Source organism: Podarcis erhardii (genome assembly GCF_964252035.2).
Source record: "Podarcis erhardii genome assembly, chromosome: 10".
NCBI lineage: Eukaryota > Metazoa > Chordata > Lepidosauria > Squamata > Lacertidae > Podarcis > Podarcis erhardii.
In genome coordinates, this window is record NC_138500.1 from 31842421 (window position 1) to 31863300 (window position 20880).

At 42.2% G+C, this 20880-nt stretch overlaps 1 protein-coding gene across 1 annotated transcript; it reads right to left on the minus strand.

The window, feature by feature from the left end:
- Window positions 1-439: 439 nt before the first annotated feature.
- On the minus strand, window positions 440-20496 carry ST13 (ST13 Hsp70 interacting protein). Its single transcript, XM_081877646.1, has 12 exons — window positions 20219-20496; window positions 16578-16659; window positions 15302-15374; window positions 15102-15172; window positions 14005-14071; window positions 12424-12508; window positions 11368-11478; window positions 10678-10780; window positions 7973-8089; window positions 4813-4876; window positions 2737-2849; window positions 440-2043 (listed from the first exon to the last, which is right to left on the minus strand). Exons 1-12 carry the CDS (start codon window positions 20326-20328, stop codon window positions 1915-1917), a joined length of 1125 nt encoding a protein of 374 aa, XP_081733772.1. The 5' UTR covers window positions 20329-20496; the 3' UTR covers window positions 440-1914.
- Between the last annotated feature and the right edge of the window lie 384 nt (window positions 20497-20880).

Sequence of the window (20880 nt, forward strand, 5' to 3'; positions counted from 1 at the left end):
ATGTGAAAAAATAGTGGTGTAATTGACTTCCGACAAGCACACAGAGCGTGAACAAGACTGAGTGTATGGAGGGGGGGCTCGTTTGATTTCACTGCACACAGGTAGTGTGGTGACAATAAAGGATTATTATTATTAATGATGATGATGATTATTATTATTACTGAAGATAGAGGTAAAAACTTAACTATAGAAAATACATTTGGGGGGGGGGGGTTTACATCTTATTCTAACTGCCTCCGCTAAAAACATTGCAGTTTTTGCTGTCACCTGATCATCTTGATCTGCTAAAAGAAAAGACACAGTAGCAATGGTTGAGCAACCCAGCATGGACAATAATAGAGGGGTAATAACCCCTCCAACTTAAAACCTGGAATAGCTTCACATGAATTTGTTTTAAGGCTTATATAAGCACCACTTATGCAATACTTAACAAAAAAGATTATTCAAAACCAGTCTTTATTGTTTTTAAAGGCAACTAGAAGTATTTTCAGAACTAATTCTTAAGCAAAAATGGATTCATATTTTTTTTCATTCAATGAGATTATTATTGTATGAAGAAAAAAAACTTTCTGGAGTTTATTTTTAGAAGTGAGTTCCTAAATCTGTCCAGATTTAAACAAACAGAAAGCATACATCACTTATGGGTTCAGACAAAATTACAAGAGCACAGAACAGGAAACATTCAAAAGCCCTAGAAGAGACCAAGACGTAATTATAACAAGGTTTCCAACATTAAGAGCGGGAATCAAAATTTTAGTAGAGAGAAAATAACAGATTTAATTGTATTAGTTATCAATGAACATTTCAGCAAAGTGTCCAATGAATACACATGCTGTAATTATACTGAAGATTTGCCATTCCAACAAAGGTCTTCCTTCTCTTCCTTTCAACTCAAGCTCCACAAGTATCAATGTGATAGTATGACAAACAACCCCCCACCCTATAAAAATCAGTATTTGATACTCTTAACTAGGATATATGGAAATAGGGAAGTACTCAGCTGCAAAAGATATGTAAGGTTCTAGCAAAAGATATGTAAGTTCATTAGAGCTTCCATGAAATGAGAATCCAGAACTTCACCAATCTTAAGATCTATGCTGTATATATTCATTCTGAATTATTTAAAGAATGAATACAACCAATTTGTTTTCCTCCTACAATATTAGGAAATTAAACCAAGAATAATGTTCAATAGTTACAGAAAGGCTCCTACCTTTTGAAGTTATTCAGCTGACTAATGTTAATAAAAACATTTGCCCCCTACACAACTTGACAGAGACAATTAACAAGTTAATTGGCTCAACATTGATTGTATAAGTAGTCCAGCCTCAACAGCATTTGTACCAACATATTAAAAGCCTAACCCACTGCTGCAGGGATCTGATCTGTGAAGAATCTGATTGCAACTATTTAAGTCACCTTTGTGAATATATAAAACAAGAATATTAATTGTGTATTATTTCTTCCAGTTAAAATAAAAAATACTGATCCTCACTTATGTTAGAACTTAAGAATTGTTACAAGCTTTCACAAAGGAGTTCAGTTACAGGGAAACAGAAACCCAACACTATTACTTTAAAAAAAACAAAAAACCACACGCCCCTCCGAGAATAGCCCCCCCACCCAACACATTTTGGTACAATCTACTGGAAGATTACAATTAATAAAAATTTAAAAGAAACTGCACTACTGTTGAGTAAGACAAACTCCTGGGCAAAGGTGCTGAGAGGAGGAAATGTATTTTTTTTAAAATAAAACCTGAATACAATCAAACTGACTGCCATTTCTGAAGCACGGAGGGAGGGAGGAGGAAAAGGGATTCTAGCCAGAGCACCCTAATTCTCTTCTGAGAATTATAGGTACAATGGTTTGTGTTATTGCAACATCCCCCACCTCTTGCAATGGAAGGGGATTTTAGGGTTGATTTCCAAATTTGGCTGATAGTTTGCCAATGAGATTCATGACTTTGGGGTTATTCTGGTACTTTGACATGTTTGCTGGGTTCTGTGCAACATCCTGGAAAGCTGCCATGACTTCTGGATCCTGTAAAACAAAAAGGGGGGAAATGGCTTGTACTGTTGTATGAAATTAAGTGGGCTTTCATATCCATGTTAAGGCCACAATACAATAAAAAATCAAGTATGATAAACCTTAGTGGTATGGGAACTAAGTGTTCTTAACTATGGATGCTGCAACGTGTCTGTGTGAGGAGCCTGGAGAGAGGCCAAGTCTGTTGCCGTGACATTAACTATATGCTAGTTGTTGTTGTTGTTGTTGGCATCCATCTGTCTTGAGAGACAATGGAGTACATCTCTGGGGGTGAAGTCAAACCTCTGTGTTAGCAGCACTGAAGTGACCTCACTGGGATGCAAACCTAGGCAATGTATATGGAGGTCCTGGGCTGTCCAGATGACAAGAGCCCCTCTCAGCCTCAAGAACAATTATATAAAAATTAATATAAAAAAATATAAAAACAATTATATAAACATTGTATTCAAAGGCTGTTTAGGCACATCAAGTGATATTTCTTGCAGTTAAGATTCCTCTTGTTAAGAGGTGTCATTTGTTACCTTGAGGGCATTTTTAAAGCAGAATAAAAATGACTGAAAATAAATCAATGTTGGAATAATCAACTATTTGGGGGAAGGTCCTTAGAGAATAAGCACAACTCATATGAAGAATCAGGGCTCCATAAATCTCTCAATCATCATTGTTTTACTTGTTCTATGTTCTCACCTGCATGGCTGCAAGAACTTCAGGGTCACTGAGAATTTCATTGAGACCAGGCATTCCCCCCATTCCAGGCATGCCACCAGGCATACCGCCAGGCATGCCACCAGGAAAATTACCTGAAAATGTAAAGCATAGACTTGGAGCAGGGATCAACAATCTTTCTGGATCAGAGGGCACATTTTGAGAAAGTGTCATGGATGCTAGTCACAAAATGGCTACCATAGGGTGTGTGGCATAATGCAAAATGGCTGTTATGAGGGGTGTGGCATAACAAAAAAATTAGAGTACAGTCATTGCTGCTTTCTCCCCAACCCCCTGGACAATCTCATGCTTACCATGGGAAGTCAGCTATGTCCTACTAGATCTGATTGTAGAAGGCACACTATACTGAATACCCATGCACAAACCAGCGAAGTTGCTGTCTATTAATGGGGAGCATTCCACAGTACAAGGAAAAATATACAAAGTGGTCACATCACACACACTTTTATGCACGTGCATGCACAGAGCACCCAAATAGACCACATATACACATAAATCTCTCATACACACATATGCCACGTACTCCCACTCAAACACAACTCTCTCCCTCTCTCTCTGTCCAAGTGCACCCATTCTTCTTTCTGAGACCACACATTCGTACTTCCTGCCCTCCCACCCTTACAGACTGCACCACATACATACCTCTGCTTCCTTCTCTGTCACACATACCTCTTCTCCGTCTCCAAAGTGCATCTTAATCACACACACAGATGGAGCCCCTACGTGGGGTGAACAAGCAACAAGTGCCTGCTGCCAGTTCCACATAGCTGGTGGGCAACAAGCAAACAGGATGGGCCATCCCTGCCACTTCCTAACCCGCCGCTCAAACATCCTGCCAAACCAACCAGAATGCAAGGAAGAGCCTTTCCAGCTGAAGCAACTGCTCTGCCATTAAAAATCCTCTACAACCCGCCCCAATATCAAGGGAAACCAACCCAGCTCTCACAGGCAGCATGATGCCTGCAGGTGCCAATGAAGGCCATTGGGGGCTCCGTGGCACCTGTGGGTACAAACCCTGCAGCAAAGCATACTCTGCTTTCACATGTGTGTTACATCCTTACATATTACCATTCTTTGGAAGCCTCCTATAGCCAGGAGAGCAAGGGAACTAAAACTTTTCTTGAACAAAGGTCAAGACTTTATCCTGTGTTCCAATACCCACTCCAATACCCACTTAGTCTTCTGGGTCCAAATATGGTTGCTTTCAGCTGGAGGTTACCTGTGAAATAGTTATACTACCTCAAGGCTTTGTCTTATCATAAACAGAGGAATGTATTATCATGGCCTCTTTAGCAAATTGTATGTGAAGGATTACTGCAGCACAGCAAGTTGTACATACTCTGTACGATCTTACCAATAAAGCAAAACACAAGAGAGGAGGCTGTATGGGCCAGCAATTCTGCAGTGTACATGATTTCTAAGATTTGCTGTTAGCAAGTTTGTTTATCTACCACCCTGGATTTGGTTCCAGGGCGGTTCATAAAATTAAAGGATTAAGAAACAATCAACCACATAAAAAACAACCAGCAGTTTAAACACAGCAAGCAGGTAAGACCGTAAAATGCCTAAAATACAAAAAGAATAAAAAGAGGTTCTCTGGTCCCTAAAAGCAGTGAGGTGAGCCTTTCTGGGGATGTGCCTACAGAGGGCATGCCATGTGCTTACAGATGGCATGCCATGTCCAGAAAGGCTTTCTCTTTGGTTGCAAAGGAGTGAGAGAGTGGGGGGGCAGGATGACATGGGTGAGGCTCTTCAGGTCTCAATAGCATCTCCCTCTTTACCAGCCCTCAAGTCACTTTCATGGTCTCCTAGGCCACTACAGTGAGTGTTTGTTCCTATGAGTTGTTATGTGTTCCCTTCACATACAGATATTCTCTTCCAACAGTCAAACAACTTTCCCTCTTGCTTAGAAAAACCAAACTTATATAAGTACAACTTTTCTTTTGCCCCAGTAGAAAGTTAAACAAAATGCTATGACCCAGATCCGTTAAGTTACCATCTCTCTGTTGCTATTCATGCTTTGAAATTAACACATACCTGGGAAGCCACCTGGGAAGCCACTAAACGGAGGTCCTCCTGTTTGTCGTCGAGCCTCTTCCTCCTGCAATCAATAAATCATGAGAAAACTTCACATGCTCTCCAACTAATCAAGATTAGATATAGAAAGCTGAGAAGGCTGTTACAACTGGATCCAAAGCCTACTATATAGACCCTACATGCTCTTAGGTTCTGCAATACTGCTTCACTCCAGGATAATACTGAATTTCTAGGCCCCTGGAAGAGTGAGTTTTGAAAAGAAAATAGTTGTGATATTTATTTTAATGCTCAAGTTTGTTGCTGCTCCCTCAGTGTTTATAGCACTGGGCCTCAAATTACAGATAACTCGCATCTTACGCAGCAGGGGTTATGTTCTTGGCCATTGCACGTATAAACAGCACAAAGCCAGAACGACCCCTAGAAAACTGTAAAAATAAATAAATCACTGCACTCATCAGTGGGTGACAAATAAGGCTCTTAGTCTTCCTCCTCCTCTTCCTTGCTAAATGATGCTTTAGAGGATGATTATGAGGACAAGGGGGGTTGCCAGATAGCCAGAAGAAGTGCTTGGCTGTGGTTCAGATCCAGGGGTGGATTGCATGGGCACAATTGCCACTATTGTCTCTTGAACTCATCAAACATTTACTTGCATGGTCTCAGTGTCTGTAATCCCACAGATGTTCTTGAGGCTGAGTTCCATGAAGGGGTCAAACTCTGCAATCAGATCATTTGTGCGCTTTATGACTTGGAAGAGTTGAGAAAATTTCTGCAGCTTCCAACTTGCTCTCCATCCTCATCCTCACATTCTAAACTTGTTCTGACCAGTTCCTCTCTAGCTATCCAGCAGTCAATACCTGTTGGCCCTCAGTTAGTTCTTCTACTTAGTACTTCTACTCAGTTAGTTCTTCTAGAGCCAGTGTGGTGTAGTGGTTAAGAGCGGTAGTCTCATAATCTGGGGAACCGGGTTCGCGTCTCTGCTCCTCCACATGCAGCTGCTGGGTGACCTTGGGCCAGTCACACTTCTCTGAAGTCTCTCAGCCCCACTCACCTCACAGAGTGTTTGTTGTGGGGGAGGAAGGGAAAGGCGAATGTTAGCCGCTTTGAGACTCCTTAAAGGGAATGAAAGGCAGGATATCAAATCCAAACTCTTCTTCTTCTTCTACTTCTTCCTGGATGAGGCCAACAAAGCCATCACCACTAACTGCCTAGCCATCTGCACAATGCCCTCCACCTCAGTGACAGTGCTTGAAAATCTCTTGAAATCATGCACACATTCCTTCCACAAGTTCCACCAGCATGCACTCACTGTTTCAGGCTTGACTGCATCCACTGCCTGTTTGACATAGGTGACGCAATGGGTAACGCTAAAGGACATCCAGCATACCATGGAGTCAAGAGATGGATCAGCATCCATTGCATTGATAATCCAGGTGATGAGCTTCATGTGAGTAGTCTTGGAGCAGTGGATCACACCTTGATGCAGAGGCTGGATGAGGGATGTCCTATGCGGGGGGGGGGGGGGGCGTCTACCTTGCTGTGTGTGAAGAAGAGTCCTTCAATGCCCAGCATTGTCCATAAGCAGCATCATTTTAAACCACAGTTGTTTCTCTCTGAGGAACTGTCTCACCTCTGGAAAGAAGAAGTTATGGAAGCCATCTAGAAATGATGATGTCACCCAGGCATTTTCATTGGATTACCAAAATACAGGAAGTAGATTCTTCTCCTTGCCTTTTGCACAGGGGTTTTGAGACCTGTACAGAAAGCATGACTTTATTAAGTGTCCAGCTGCATAGCTACAGAGCAGAACAGCTACTCTATCCTTTCCAGCTTTTAAGCCAGGGGTTTGCTTTTCAGCTTTGGCAATGCAAGTCTGCTCAGGCATTTTCTTCCAGAGAAGTCCTGTCTCGTCTAAAGTGAAGACTTGCTCTGGAAGACAGGACTTGTCCAGCAGCTACTTTGATTGTGCAGGGTATGTTTTCACAGCCTCTTTGTCTGCAGATGAAGCCTTCCCTATTGCCTGGACATTCTTCAGGTTGAAACAGATCTTAAAGCTCTTAAGGCAACCTGAGCTGGCTTTAAATTCCTTGCTGATTCCCAACTGTAGTGGAAAGTTTACAGTGGTCACAGAGGCTGAGATATTTGTGGCACGAGAAGCTGCCCTTCATAGCAACATGTTTCTGGTTCTTGTCTTCCAGCCACAAGTTCAGTGCCTTCTTTGTCTTCACCGAAGCCATGTCTTGCACTTGGCTGGTCACCTTTGCAGCTAGGGATGCACTTACTGCCACTCTTCCATGGACGTCATTTTCATGCACCTTGATGGCATGGATGCCGTACTCATTCCGGCTATATTTGTGTGCCACAGCACACACAGACATGCCAGCTCTCAAGCACCTCAGCACAGCAAACTTCTTTTCCAGTGTGGGAACCATACTTTACTTCTTCTTTGGTTTCTCAGCGGCTGATGATAATGAGGATGCCTTGTGTTTTGCGGCCATTCTGCAGCTCTCTCTAACCACCTCATCCATAATCCAGTCTCCTCCAATGTCTCTCCAAGCCCCTCCACAAGTCCTTCACACCTCTTCCAACCACCTCTTCCAAACTCCTGTGATGTCTCTCCGACCTCCTTCAATCTCCCTCTCCAACTGCTTCTTCCACACTCCAACCTCCCCCAATGTCTCTTCAAACTTTTCCACAAGTCTCTTTGGTCTCCACCAGTCACCCACTCCAACTCTCTGCTACCTCCTCTGCCTTCTTTTCACACTCTGCAGACTCTTCAACCACACTCAAACACTTTCACAAAGACTACCGGGATTGTTTGCAGTTTCTTCCTGCTCAGCCACCCCTTTCCACCCTGTGTGCCACATTTTCATGGTATTTAAAAAAAAAAATTAAAAAGAAAACTGGCACTGTGCATAAAGCTGTGATCATGTTAAGTACGTATAATAAGTGTAAGATGTGAGTTACCTGTAAAAAAAAATAGTTATCATTTTGAAGTTCTTTGCAACTAAATACAGACTCAGTTAAAGACAGGCATTCTGAAATATAGGTTAGCATTTGAAACTGTAGAAGTGCCCCTTTTTTAGCTTATTTCCATACACATTTTTTGGATAGAGTTATGCTGGGTTATTTTCCTGTTGTACATGCTTTATTAAGCTCTCACCCTTTGAGCTCTCTCATGTTCCTCTCGAGCTTTCTTTACTCTTTCCATCCTTTCCCTGATTTCTTTTTCTTCACGCTTTCGTTCATATTTTCTTCTGTGTTCCGCAATCTTCTGAGCCTGAAGCACAGAGGGTGGGTATTGGTCATATGAATCCAGATCATCTTTAAAATACCATCTTAGCACTTTACCTACCTCAACTAGTTTTAATTGTTTTTGTACTCTGCCAATTCTTTTCTAGTACTGCAAATTAGATATTTAAGACACATAGCTTCTCTTCAACAGGCAACTTAAGATTCAATATGTAGCTGGGTCCCACAGGATATGAAGTCAGTATTTCACAAGAGGGCAAAACTTGCAGCCTGAAGCTGCTGATGGTATCAGTGAACATAGTGAAAACGATTATCCAGGCTTTAAAATTCTGGAAACCTATCTAGGAGTTTATACTACAACTCATGTGTAAAAATCTTTTGAGAGGATTGCTTCTAGTGTTCTGGCCAAGCCAAGCTAAAGGATGCAGACTGCCACTTAAAAAGACTTAATCAATAATGGAGTGTCTAAACATTTTTCAGCCTCAGGGCCACATTGGGTTAGGATCCTCTCCTAACCCAGCATTGTGGTGGAGAGAATTGACCAACCTTCCTCTTTCTACAGTGCTTGACCCCTTAGCAATAGGACCATGTTAACTGGTGAACAGGCACTCCTGTGGATGGAGGAGATAAGTCAATTTTCCCAAGGGGTGGTAGGTCACCAGAAATGAACCCAGAAATGAACTGCATTGAAGGGGGTTGGACTAGATGACTCTTGTGCTTCTAATTCTACAATTCTAGGATTCTAAGTCTGCCCTGGCTCAGCAGTGCTAGAAATTGGGATAGAAAAGCTAGAAGCCAGATTTTGGGGGGCGGGGCGGCATCACTTTTTAGTTATTATTTTGATACACATGAACTAATACACAATTCACATAAGTGACACATTGTTAATATCACATTTTAACAGAAATTGTTAATACATGTTTCATTTAGTGTTTACAACAAAAATATTGGTACCACACACCCTACTCTTTATTGTTAAACTCCTTATTAACATTTTGTCTATCCCTGACATATACTTCGAGGCTTCAAAGCATATACGTTTCACAAACCCTTGAGTATCAGCCAGGCACAAAAAATGGCACTCAGACCTTTTGAGGTGTTTGCAAATGGAGAATCTTTGGGCGTGAAATGAGCCTGGCAACCTGCTAATTTCAATCCCCGTGGTTGAGACTAGCCTATCTTACTTGGTCCTCTGTCTTGTGAAATTATACTGTTCCGGTTAGTTGCTCATATTTTTATTTTCGTTCTCTGTGCTGCAGTTTCAATGAGTGGGAGGAGGAGGGAACTGCCCTAAGGCGTCTTCACAGGAGTTGGTCCTTCCCACCTAGCAACAACAGGCATTTCCTAAACATCCCCACTCCTCTTCATGTGGCAAACAATAAAGCAATAGACATGGAGACTGTAACAATGAGTATGGACAGAGCAGAGGCATTTCCTACAACTCTGAAATGCCTTCTCTTCTTTTCATCCATAAAAGCCATGGAAAAGGGGAGACATATGCCATTCTTTAGGAGTTGTCAATGAAGTAAAAAGAGTATGTGGAAGGCTTAGGCTTGTTGAATCAAATTTTCATTCTATCTGTGGGAAATAATACAGTGGAGAGAGCAGCTCCAGACACACATTGGCAGGGAGAGGAAGCAGAAGCCAGGCGGTCACATCAAAGCTTCAGAAATGTTCAATTATACACATGATTATGAGATATCAAAATTTATGACCTACTTGATGGGTATTCCTTTTGTACAAGGTTAAGATTTATCCCTTGCCAATGTCAATCCTAAACTTACAGTAGGAAGGGAAAACATTTGGCCCTATGGACACTGCTGAACTAAGACTTCCTTCACCCCTAGCAAGAATGGCCAATGGTCAGGAAGATGGCAGTTTAGTTCAAGATCTGGAGGGCCAAAGGTCTCCACATATGATCTACAGAATGCCGGACCAGATGAAACAGTACAGTTAAATAATTATTCAAAAATATAGTCTTTGAATATATAGGCCAGCTTGCAAAAACAAGGAGTGATTCTCTAGAGACAAGGCTGAAGGTAAGAATTTTTTGAACTGTTTGTAATCACAGCTGACAGCACTCCCATGCAGCAATGCTGCAAATCAGTAAAAAAAAAAAAAGTGTTCTAGCCAATCCAATGATCTTGGATGATCCACATTTTATGCAGCAGATATATCTACAGTTTTCCTACTGCTCCTTTCCCACAAATATTGGGAACACATGCCCATATCATAAACACACATTTCCCCTTGAGATGTTATAGGAGCTTACTCACAGACATGCAGTGGACACATGGCAAACTTGTCTACTTCCAGCAATCGTCTGGAAGTTTGAGGATGGAACCACAGCATCCTTAGTTTTGAACTATGAGGCCATGCATAATTCTGACACCAGTTTCTGAAATAAGTTCTGCCTAACACCACAGAAGACAAACCATAAACAAGGCAATAAATTATTGATGTCCCAAGGTACAGCCTGAAGGCACGTGAGGCCACCACTCTGTTCAAGCTAAGGAGCTCTGGGGAATCACATATACACTGTGTTCAGTTCCACAAAAAAAGAAAGCCAGGATAGAAAATGTAAGAAAATAAATATGTATTCCTGTTGTCACTCACTCTGGGCTGCACTTCCTTCAGCATGGCACTAGCATCTTCATCATAATCCAGTTTACAGGCTAATGCCAGGTCATGTGCAGACTCCTCCCAGTGACCCAACAGCCTGGCAATGACAAGATGCAAGACATTTTAAAATCAGATTTAACCCATGGCATAAAATGGGGGTGGGCATCCTTTAGTCCAACAACTTCTGAAGACCACAACTCCCACCATCCCTGAACACTGATCATGCTGGCTGGGGATTATGGGGGCTTTGAGTCCAAAAACATCCAGAGGGCCGCATGTTCGTCATTCTTGGGCTAAAAGTAAACCCATAGATATGCACAGCTTGAAAACCACACAGAAACTTTCCATTTCATTATTATGGTACATGTATTTTTTCAAATCCAAACCGTCCCTTAATTTCAAGTTTTACATTGAAGAAGCAAAGGAGAATTTATAGTGGTAACAGAACAGTACAAAAATGTGCACTTATATATGGTTAAAATTATCTTACCTGCCCTTCACAATAAGGTATTGGGGCAGATTGCAACAATTTACAGTTATAAAACCAGACACTCACGAGTTGAATCAATTTAATAAAAAATACCAGCTACGCAACTGGATTATGTTTAACAGCAAACCAGACTGGAAAGTTTGTATTTTCATTAATCAGAGTAGTACAATGTAAAGAGAGGTTAGTTTCTTTACCTGTGGGCTTTCCCTCGCCATTTGTAAGGCTGTGCTGAATCAGGGTTAATCTGAATGGCTCTATCACAATCTCTGATGGCAGCATTTGGCTTCTGCATTTTCACAAAGACACTGTCGACAACAAGGAAATCAAATATGTTTAAGGAACTATCAGCTGCACATTTTTGGGTACTCCGAATGGAGTCTAGAGATGCTACAAGTTACCTGACAGTCATGCTGCCTAATCATATTTTCTCCCCTTCCACTTCCCCAAAAACTGCAAGCTGCTTCAGTAATTTGGATACATCCTCTTCTAACACGTATGTTGAGCTTTTAATGCTCATTTTAAAAATTTCAATAATAATGTGGTTTAATGGCTTATATATTTTTCTTTTTCTAAGATTGGTATTAATGGCATCAATCACCTATTGCTTCAATTTTTATCTGACAGTGACTTCTATGAAGCAACATTAAGCAGAATCTCAACCTCCAACTTAATTTAGCTAAGTCCTTTAATAAATACACATACTTACTCTGTCTTACTCAAGACAAAAATCAAAATTAGGAATATGACATCTAAATTATGTCCAAGTGTGCTAAGAAAAATAAAAATGCTTGCTTTTTCATAATGTCATTCTGTAATCTGATTTTATGTATACAGGTATGGTAACATTAAGGACAAGGGAAAGAGAAGAGGTATATGGGAAGGAGAACATGGAACAGGGTCATTAGAAGAAAACACAGCCATGAGCACATAGCAATTTAGAAAACTGACATTTACACTTATTATTCCACAACCACAAACAGGACTTTTCAGGTGAATAACAGCACCTCAAAATGTCAAAGACTGTATGTTGGCTTGCACAGGAGCTTATCAAAATAGATTTAACAAAGAGGCATAACAGTTTTTTTGCAGCCAGGTCAAGGCATATTGTCACATTTTGTACAATATGTATATTTTACTAACAATTCATTTAGCAAGAGAATTCTGGAGTTAATTAGTCTAGACTAAGCTGTGTTTGGGTATATGTAGTTTGGCATCCTCTAATGCACTTGTTTTCAAATTTAAAGTCTCACCTGGCTCGTTTGGCATACAAGATTGCCAGTTGTGGATTCAACTTGATGGCTTCTGTGAACAAATCAATGGCTTTCTGAAGTTCACCTGGAAATATAAATGAGGCTTCAGTTGTACCCCCAAAGAAGACATCTACATGGTATGTTGTTGTTGTTTAGTCGTTTAGTCGTGTCCGACTCTTCGTGACCCCATGGACCAGAGCACACCAGGCACTTCTGTCTTCTACATGATATACTTGTCTTAATTAGGAGTACTGGACATATGGAATAAAGGGAATGGTACATAGTGCCATCAGTCTTGTCTCATTGGCAAGTTGCAGACATCCTCTTTGGGGACAAGGCACTCAAGTGGATTGCAGCTGTGCAACCCCAGGTATTCGTAGGGTTTTCTAGACAAATTTAACTTGGTTCCAAGTCCTGTTTTGTTGTAGAAACTGCATTGATCACCCTTTGTGATAACCAGTGCCAAGAGAAGAGGAATACAACCCTTTTGATACCCCTAGTATTCTCAGCATCTTTTGATACCGTCAACTGTGGTATCCCCATGGAATGACTATGTGAAATGTATATGGATTGCATTTAGGCAACGGAGCCCAACAACATGCGCTTCCTCCCTTGCCTCTTGGGGAGGGGGGAGAGTGGGGGGAGAGAAAAATAGTCTGAGAGAGTGAGGCAGACACACACACACCTTGGTAGGACCTGCATGGGAGGGAAGCCTGATGAGTGAGAGGCAATTTGCCTGGCCCTCCAGTTTTTTTTACCTGCAAGTCAGTGGCCCATAACATAAAGAAGATTTCTCTTTAACCTTGCTTTAAAGGCTTTTACAGTTTGAAACACTGGTCCCTTAAGGACTACTTCTTCTCTGTCAATCTACATGGGAGCTGAGATCTTCCCATGCAGGTTGACAGAGAAGCCTTTCTCAGAGTTTCACCACCATGAGCAATCAAGTGGTAGGCAATGCTTCTGACATCCTGGTTACTGAATTCCTCTCCCCAGAAAGTTTGTCTAGTCTGCAGGTCCGCAAACTTTTTCAGCAGGGGGCCGGTCCACCGTCCCTCAGACCTTATGTGGGGCCAGACTATATTTTGAAGGGGGAAAAAATGAACAAATTCCTATGCCCCACAAATAACCCAGAGATGCATTTTAAATAAAAGCACACATGTAAAAACACCAGGCAGGCCTCACAAATAACCCAGAGATGCATTTTAAATAAAAGGAGACATTCTACTCATGTAAAAACACGCTGATTCCCGGACCGTCCACGGGTGGAATTTAGAAGGCAATTGGACCGGATCCGGTCCCCGGGCCTTAGTTTGCCTACCCATAGTCTAGTGGCTATAACATCATATTTTAGGTATCAAGACAAGATGTTTAGTCTCAAGCATTTTAAATAAAATTATTCTTTTTCTGGATCAGATGGGAAATGAAATTATTTTAAAGACAGTCATTCACTGCACTATCTGAATTGAAGTTATGGTGAATTTGGAACAACCCACCCTAAAAAATAGAAATATACTAGATTACATATTTTGTTTACCTCTAAAAAGCTTGTCAGGCAATTAATTTTCCTTATAAAGAACTCACCTTCACCTAGTGCATTAATAGCTTCCATCTTTTTTTCATTCGCCTGGTCCATCATCTCTTCCGTTACCTAAAGGAGAGAGAAACAAAGTGACTCAAATTCACACAAAGTATTTGGAAAGCATTCTTAATTCTAGAAATTTTAAAAGGTCTAGAGCAGGGGTAGGCAACCTAAGGCCCATGGACCAGATGCAGCCCAATAGCCTTCTCAATCCGGCCTGTGGACGGTCCAGGAATCATGTAAAGAGTAGATTGTATCCTTTTATTTAAAATGCATTTCTGGGTTATTTGTGGGGCCTGCCTGGTGTGTGCTTTTATTTAAAATGCATCTCTGGGTTTTTTGTGGGCATAGGAATTCGTTCATTCCCCCCCCCCCAATATAGTCCAGCCCACCACATGGTCTGAGGGACGGTGGATCAGCCCATGGCTGAAAAAGGTTGCTGACCCCTGGTCTAGAGTATCAATATACAACTCAACTGAATCTCAGCAGAGGGATATGTGTTTCAAAACTACTTAAAGCCAATTAGAAAAATATCTATCAACAATAAATTTCTTCTTTTTAAAAAGCCACACAGACTATGAAGGAGAGTTGAAATTGTCTTAACTTTTTATTTATTTTTCCATCCTTTAGATCAGTGACTATTTAGTTATGGTAGAACACATCTGGTGCACTGGCAGTCTGCTGGTCTGATCCAGCTCAGCAAGCTCTTCCTGCTAGCTAGCCCACTAGCTCCTTGTCTCCATTTCGCAAGCAACAGGACTGCTTTATTTCTTCTGCCTGGCGTATTGCACATGTATGTGATACAGAAGTGTATGTGCAGACATGAGATGGCCAGATCCACCTTTGTTTTGGCCACAACAATCTTTCTAAGATATCAGTTATTTTTCTTAACATTAAAAGGGTAATTTGAAATCCACGTTCTGCATTGGTTTCCTATATATTAGTACAGATTGTATCATGGTGGATTTGTTTAGATAGCTCTTAAATATTGTAAAGAAATTTTCATGCTGTGCAATCCAGAAATGTTGATTGATTGATCGAAAAAGCTACATGAGGTTTTACAAAGAGAGACAGTTCCAATCTCAATTAAGCTTATTACCTCAAGACTTTCATCTCCCATTTCTTGAGGTTCATCACTGTCTGGTTCAATCACTCCTTCATTATCAATTTCTGCAAACAAAATCACCACTAATTAGAAGAATCCTAGTTATTCCTCATTAGAGGCTAAATAGGAAAAATGAAGCCAAAACATTGCATCTACAACATGGAAACCATGCAATATAGTACTGAATAACTCACCCACATCACTCTCTTCACTCTCGGGTTCTGATGGCTTTGGCTGTTCCTCGGGCTTCTTTTCTTCTGCTTTCGCCTAATGAAAAGGATATCAAATTATTGGCATGCTCATTTAAAGCTTTGCTTAGGGTGGTATTATAGGATGTTCAGACAATTCTAGAATAAATTATTTTCAGGGACTGAATTGGAGAACTGTTGCACTGTTTTTCCAGCTGGAAAGTTTAAAATTTAAAAGGTGAATATCTCAAAAATGTAATTATGATATTTTGGTTATTTAACTTCTGCTTGCTACAGACTACTGGAAAATCCAGACTTTCTACTGTTTTACAATTCATCTGGGAAGATCTGGAAACATATATAAGTAACACTAAAACATAGGGCAAGGGGCCCCATCAGAAAAGCAGCATACAGTGGTGCCCCACAAGATGAATGCCTCGCAAGACAAAAAACCCGCTAGACGAAAGGGTTTTCCATTTTGGAGGCACTTCACAAAACGAATTTCCCTATGGGCTTGCTTCGCAAGATGAAATGTCTTGCGAGTTTTTCCGACTTTTCCCCCCTTTCTCCCCCCCTTTTTCTAAGCCGCTAAGCCACTTATCCACTAAGCTGATAAGCCGCTAAGCCGCTAATAGCGCTAATCCGCCAATGGGCTTGCTTCGCAAGACGAAAACACCGCTAGACAAAGAGAATCGTGGAACGGATTGCGAGGCACCACTGTATCTGACCAATGAAGTATTTGTTAGCAGAGTCTGATTATCACCGACAGCAATAATCAGCAACACTACTGCTAGTTGTCAGGATTCAAAGAACTATGCAACTAACTACACACCCAAGGGAACTTTAGACTTCTGCTTTCCAAAGAGCAGAAGCCTTTGCCAAATGACAAACCACTTTGGAAGGCTTTTAAAAAAAAGACTTTTAAAAAGCCGACAAACATAATGGGGTGACTTCCTGTTCGGGGGATAGTGGAGGCAGGAGAAAATGCATCATCTCTAGCTACCTCCCAAAAAAGTAATGTATATGACATGTACAAGCTCTCCTGCTCTTACCCTTTCCTCCACGTTGGCTGACCCACGACTAGGGCTGGTTATCTTCCACTTGGACTAGAGGCAACTCCCCAATTGTGATTTATAAGACAGCATCCATACTATTGCACAAAGCTGAGATGCAGGTCAATTGTTTTAGATCAAATTGCACCCTACATTAGGAATTGTATGTACAAACATAATTGTATGTACAAACATAAAAGCCATAATCTTAACAAGCGCCTCTCTCTTACCTCATGTGTTCCTTCCGCAGCTCCTTCTGCAGCTCCTTCCTGAGAAGTGTTGCATGGAGCTGGTGGTATTTTACCTCCCATACTTTTCAAAAAAAGAAAAAGATTGGTGAGATACAGAGTTTGACAACATTTGGTTTAAGATAAATGAAAAGTATAAACCACTAAGTAACAGTTAGCAATGAATATTTATTCATGACTAAAGAATAACTGAACAGAAATTCTATTACCTTAAAATTAGTCCCATTTGCTTTTCTGAATTGCTACTCAGGAATGCTTCAGCACAATTTTATGTTATTAGGGTAGAACAACTGAAACCCCTTTAAGCATAGCAATGTCAATTAACTAGCATTTGCTGCCTTCTAATCCAGGAAATTTGGAAAGAAAGAAAAAGCTGTGGAAGGTTAAGCATTTCTAGATTTAACTTGTACTTTCACATGCCGCAGTGATTCCACAACACTAAGGAAATTACCCTGAACAAAACACTCCATTTTTACCCATACTTTCAAGTCAGAACTGTGATATGTACAAAGGTTACAAGCAATAACACTAGAAAAAAATATATCTGTAAAGAGGTGGAATGTAGATTATCCCCAGCAACTTTCCTAGAGCAAGGGGTGCAGGTGCTCAGCTTGTTCTACATTGTTCTGTACCTCTGATTCCCAAAGCATGGGCTTTGCACCACAACTGATTTCCCTAAAACTGGTTGATCCAACACATGACTTGAGGGCTACAAGGAGCCTTTGAGACTTTCTGAGGGCCCACAACATGATCTTGGTACCCACCCCCTCCTTGCACCGCGTTTCCCAAAACTGGGTAAACAAGGAAGGCTTTGGGAAGGAGGCGTCAGGGCTGGGAAGGGCTCAAATTCTGGGCTCCCCCCACAGCACAACAATGCAGGGTGTGGCCTGCGGGTTCCGTGTCAAGTACTCTTGCAGCCCACTTGGTCTGAAAGGTTGGACCTCCCTGCCCTAGAATGTACAGCAAAAGGTGGTGGTGGAAATCGCACTTCCTGTTTCAATAAATTAATGGTGAGCTTTCCAGAAACATTTACAGTATCTGTGAAACACTTCTGAGATGCAAGGAGCATCTCTGACACACTCCTCTAGGAATAATATTAAATGTTAAATCTAACTGAAATAAAATTAACCCAGAAGAGTAACCACCAAATAAGAACTACTAATGTTCTCTGGCCACCCTATTTGATTTACAGTTTCACTGCTCACTTTGTTAGGAAGACTTTACCATTCAAAAACTGATACTTTTATAACCCAATCGTTGTATGAGTTAGGCATACCTGAGTCCACTGATTACAATGCATGCAAAGCCTCCTAATGCTACAAGACTGTGTTATTAAACAACTATTTGATTCAAAATAAAAAGCATTTCACACACAAAGAGATTTCAAATGAACGAGCTCTACCACTCCAGCAGAAAACCTGAAATCTTACTACCCAATAGATAGAGCTACAGGTTACATTAGAGCAAACACAGCCATGTTTGTTTCTACACTCCTCCAAAGCATAGCTCTTTCAGCCACAACTCTTTCTACACCCCTCCCTCCACAGCATGAAATGCAAGCTTTTGCACTGTCATGGAACAATACTTTAAGGTCTGCAGAAGCCAAAGCTAGACTGCTTTTCTTCACAGAATCATCAACATTATTACTTGAGGGGTTTTTCCTGGGCTATGAAACAGGACTCCATAATGGTTTTTAATTCATTTAGCTAGAATGTGGTTGGCTGCATAAATGGCGCTCTTGGCAATGTAACACTGATTGCTTTCAAGCAGGATCTGAAATCATGGAGGGGATATTAGAGAACCATCTGGAAAATTTTAACAGCCAATTTTACTATTGTACAGATTTCAATAAGTAATCCAGTTAAATGTTTTTAACCATGCTTACAACAATATGAAAGCAGCTCTATCTACCTTAGTTTTACATAAATTGAATACTAAATTTAAAAACAGTTACATATTGCTATGAGTTGGTGGGGAGAAAGTAGGCTCTATGTGAGATCCTTCTAATCTAACCCCTGGATCTAGCAAGTGTTAAAATATAAGCCAGGCTAGCTTCCTGTGTTGAGGTGAAAGTCTGGGTGATGAGGCATTAAGAGAAGGGGTTCTGTGTGAGAAGGCAAACCACTGGGGGGGTGCCCCTCCCCCAGCTCTGTTAGTTAAAAGGACAAAGCTGGAGTTTAAAGCTGCGTTGCAATGATGTGACCTAGAAGTAAAGCTGCAAGCTGGTGAGAGAGTCAGAGCAAGGTTTGATTTCTGTTTGAATCCCCTCCATTGTAGGTTCAGGTTGCATATATGTGTAAACAAACCATATATCATAAAAACATATTTAAAAATTGTCCGGTAGCACCTTAGAGACCAACTATGTTTGTTCTTGGTATAAGCTTTTGTGTGCATGCACACTTCTTCAGATGCATGCACATGGAAGCTTACACCAAGAACAAACTTAGTTGGTCTCTAAGGTGCTACCAGACAATTTTTTTAATTTTTTTAATATGTTTCGACTGTCAGACCAACACAGCTACCTACCTGAATCATATATCATAAATACACTAAAGTATCAGCTGTGCTTCACTCCAGAAGGAAACAAAACCCTGGGTAAGCTATTGGAACCCCTGGAATCCCACCCTGCTCCAAGATTGGAGTGGCATGCAACAATATATTTGCACAATCCAAGGTGCATTGTGGCTTGTGTTACACACACTTCCACAAAAAGTCGTTTGATAAATACAGTCGGTTGTTTTTTTAAAAGATGAAATAACAATCCTAAGCAACTCAGTTTCCGGCTACTCCAAAATGCATGCTTTTTTCAACAAAGAAGGAACTTCCAGGTGGACAGAAAAGCATAGGAAAAAATGTGCTTGGCGTGTAGATTATGATGTTTGTTTTTCACTAAATGTGCTCTGGTGCAGTAACTGGGGACAATATTCCAGCATCAAAATACATGTAAGACGAATAAAGAAAGTGCAACACCTGAGTAATTATCATAATGATCTGAAAGCTTTCTCTTATCCTTTCCTCAGGCACGAAACAACGTTTTCTGTGCAGCAGAAATGTTCGTACACCGATGGGATTAAAGAGCACATGTTAATTGTAACAGCCTGAAACCCTTTCCTTGCCGAGAAGGGGGGGGGGGGAGTGGAGTAACTGGACGCGAGAAGAACAGGTTTCCAATGACACGGCTAGGCCTTCCGTCCAGAAATCCGGCCATCCGTCCCTCAAACAGCCTCGGATTCCAGGGAAAGGACTGAAGACTCAAACCAAAGCAGGCACCTTTCGCAAGGCAAATAAATTATTCCGAAGAATTCCCCACCTGCCCAGCCCCATACAAGTCCCTGCAACTCCTACAGCTCCGCGCTTTTCAAGCCCGACCTCTCTCTTATTACCGAGGCCTGATCCAGGGTTCGCCGACCACCAGACACCCCCCTCCCGCCAAAAACAAAAACCCAGCAGCAGCCCCCCCCCCAAGCCCTACCGTCCGAAAACTGAGCCCACTTTCATCACCTGAAAACGGGCGTGAGGGGGAGAGAGAGAGGAAGAAACGGGGATACGGAGGACCCCACTCCACCCCCACCTCCTCCTCCAGCGCCGCCCCATGAGGGGCTTCCTCCCCCCTCCCGACTTACCCCTCCACCCAGTCGCGGAAGAAGCGCAGGTCGTCGCTGTGCAGGATGGCCGGGTTCTCCTTGCAGAGTTTGACGAAGGCCCGCAGCTCGCTCACCTTCCGCAGGTCCATGGCTCGCCCGCTTCCCTCCCGCGCGTCCCCCTCGCTGCTGCTGCTGCTACTGCGGTGGTTGCCGCCGCTTGAGCTTCCCTCCAAGCGGAGTAACGAAAGTTCCCAGCCTCCCTCTTCCCTTCCCTCCCCTCCCGCTCGCTCGGGGGCCCCGCTGCCTGTCACGCGCAATTCAGTTCAGCGCCTCGCGCGCGCGCGCATGCCCCGCCCCCCTGTCAGCTTTTCGCTCGCGGCTGCCGCTCCCGCTGGCCGCCTTCCCCCTTTGCCCACGCCCGAGAGGCTCCTCCCACTGTGCCCTCGCGACCCACCCGCCGTGGCCCTTCGAGCGACGCTCGCGCGGGGCGGACCGGAATTTTCCAGAAATGAAACCCGAGTCGCCCAAGGCGTTTGCCTCTTTCCGTTGTCCCCGCCCGCCCCCGCCATTCCCACTTGGAGAACAACACCGAGTTATTTCACACGCCAGAGGGCAATAACTGAACTTAAACGGGCTCTCTGCGCGCGAGTATGGGTCTCCCCGTGTTTGTTTTTACATGCAGGCGTTTTACTTAGTCGCCA

Coding starts and splice junctions, on each gene's coding strand:
- ST13 (XM_081877646.1), bottom strand. CDS start 20,328: ATGGACCTGCGGAAGGTGAGCGAGCTGCGGGCCTTCGTCAAACTCTGC. Junction 11,479..12,423: donor TTGTATGCCAAACGAGCCAG/GTGAGACTTTAA, acceptor TGTTGTCGACAG/TGTCTTTGTGAAAATGCAGA. Junction 8,090..10,677: donor TGAAGGAAGTGCAGCCCAGA/GTGAGTGACAAC, acceptor TCTGTGCTTCAG/GCTCAGAAGATTGCGGAACA.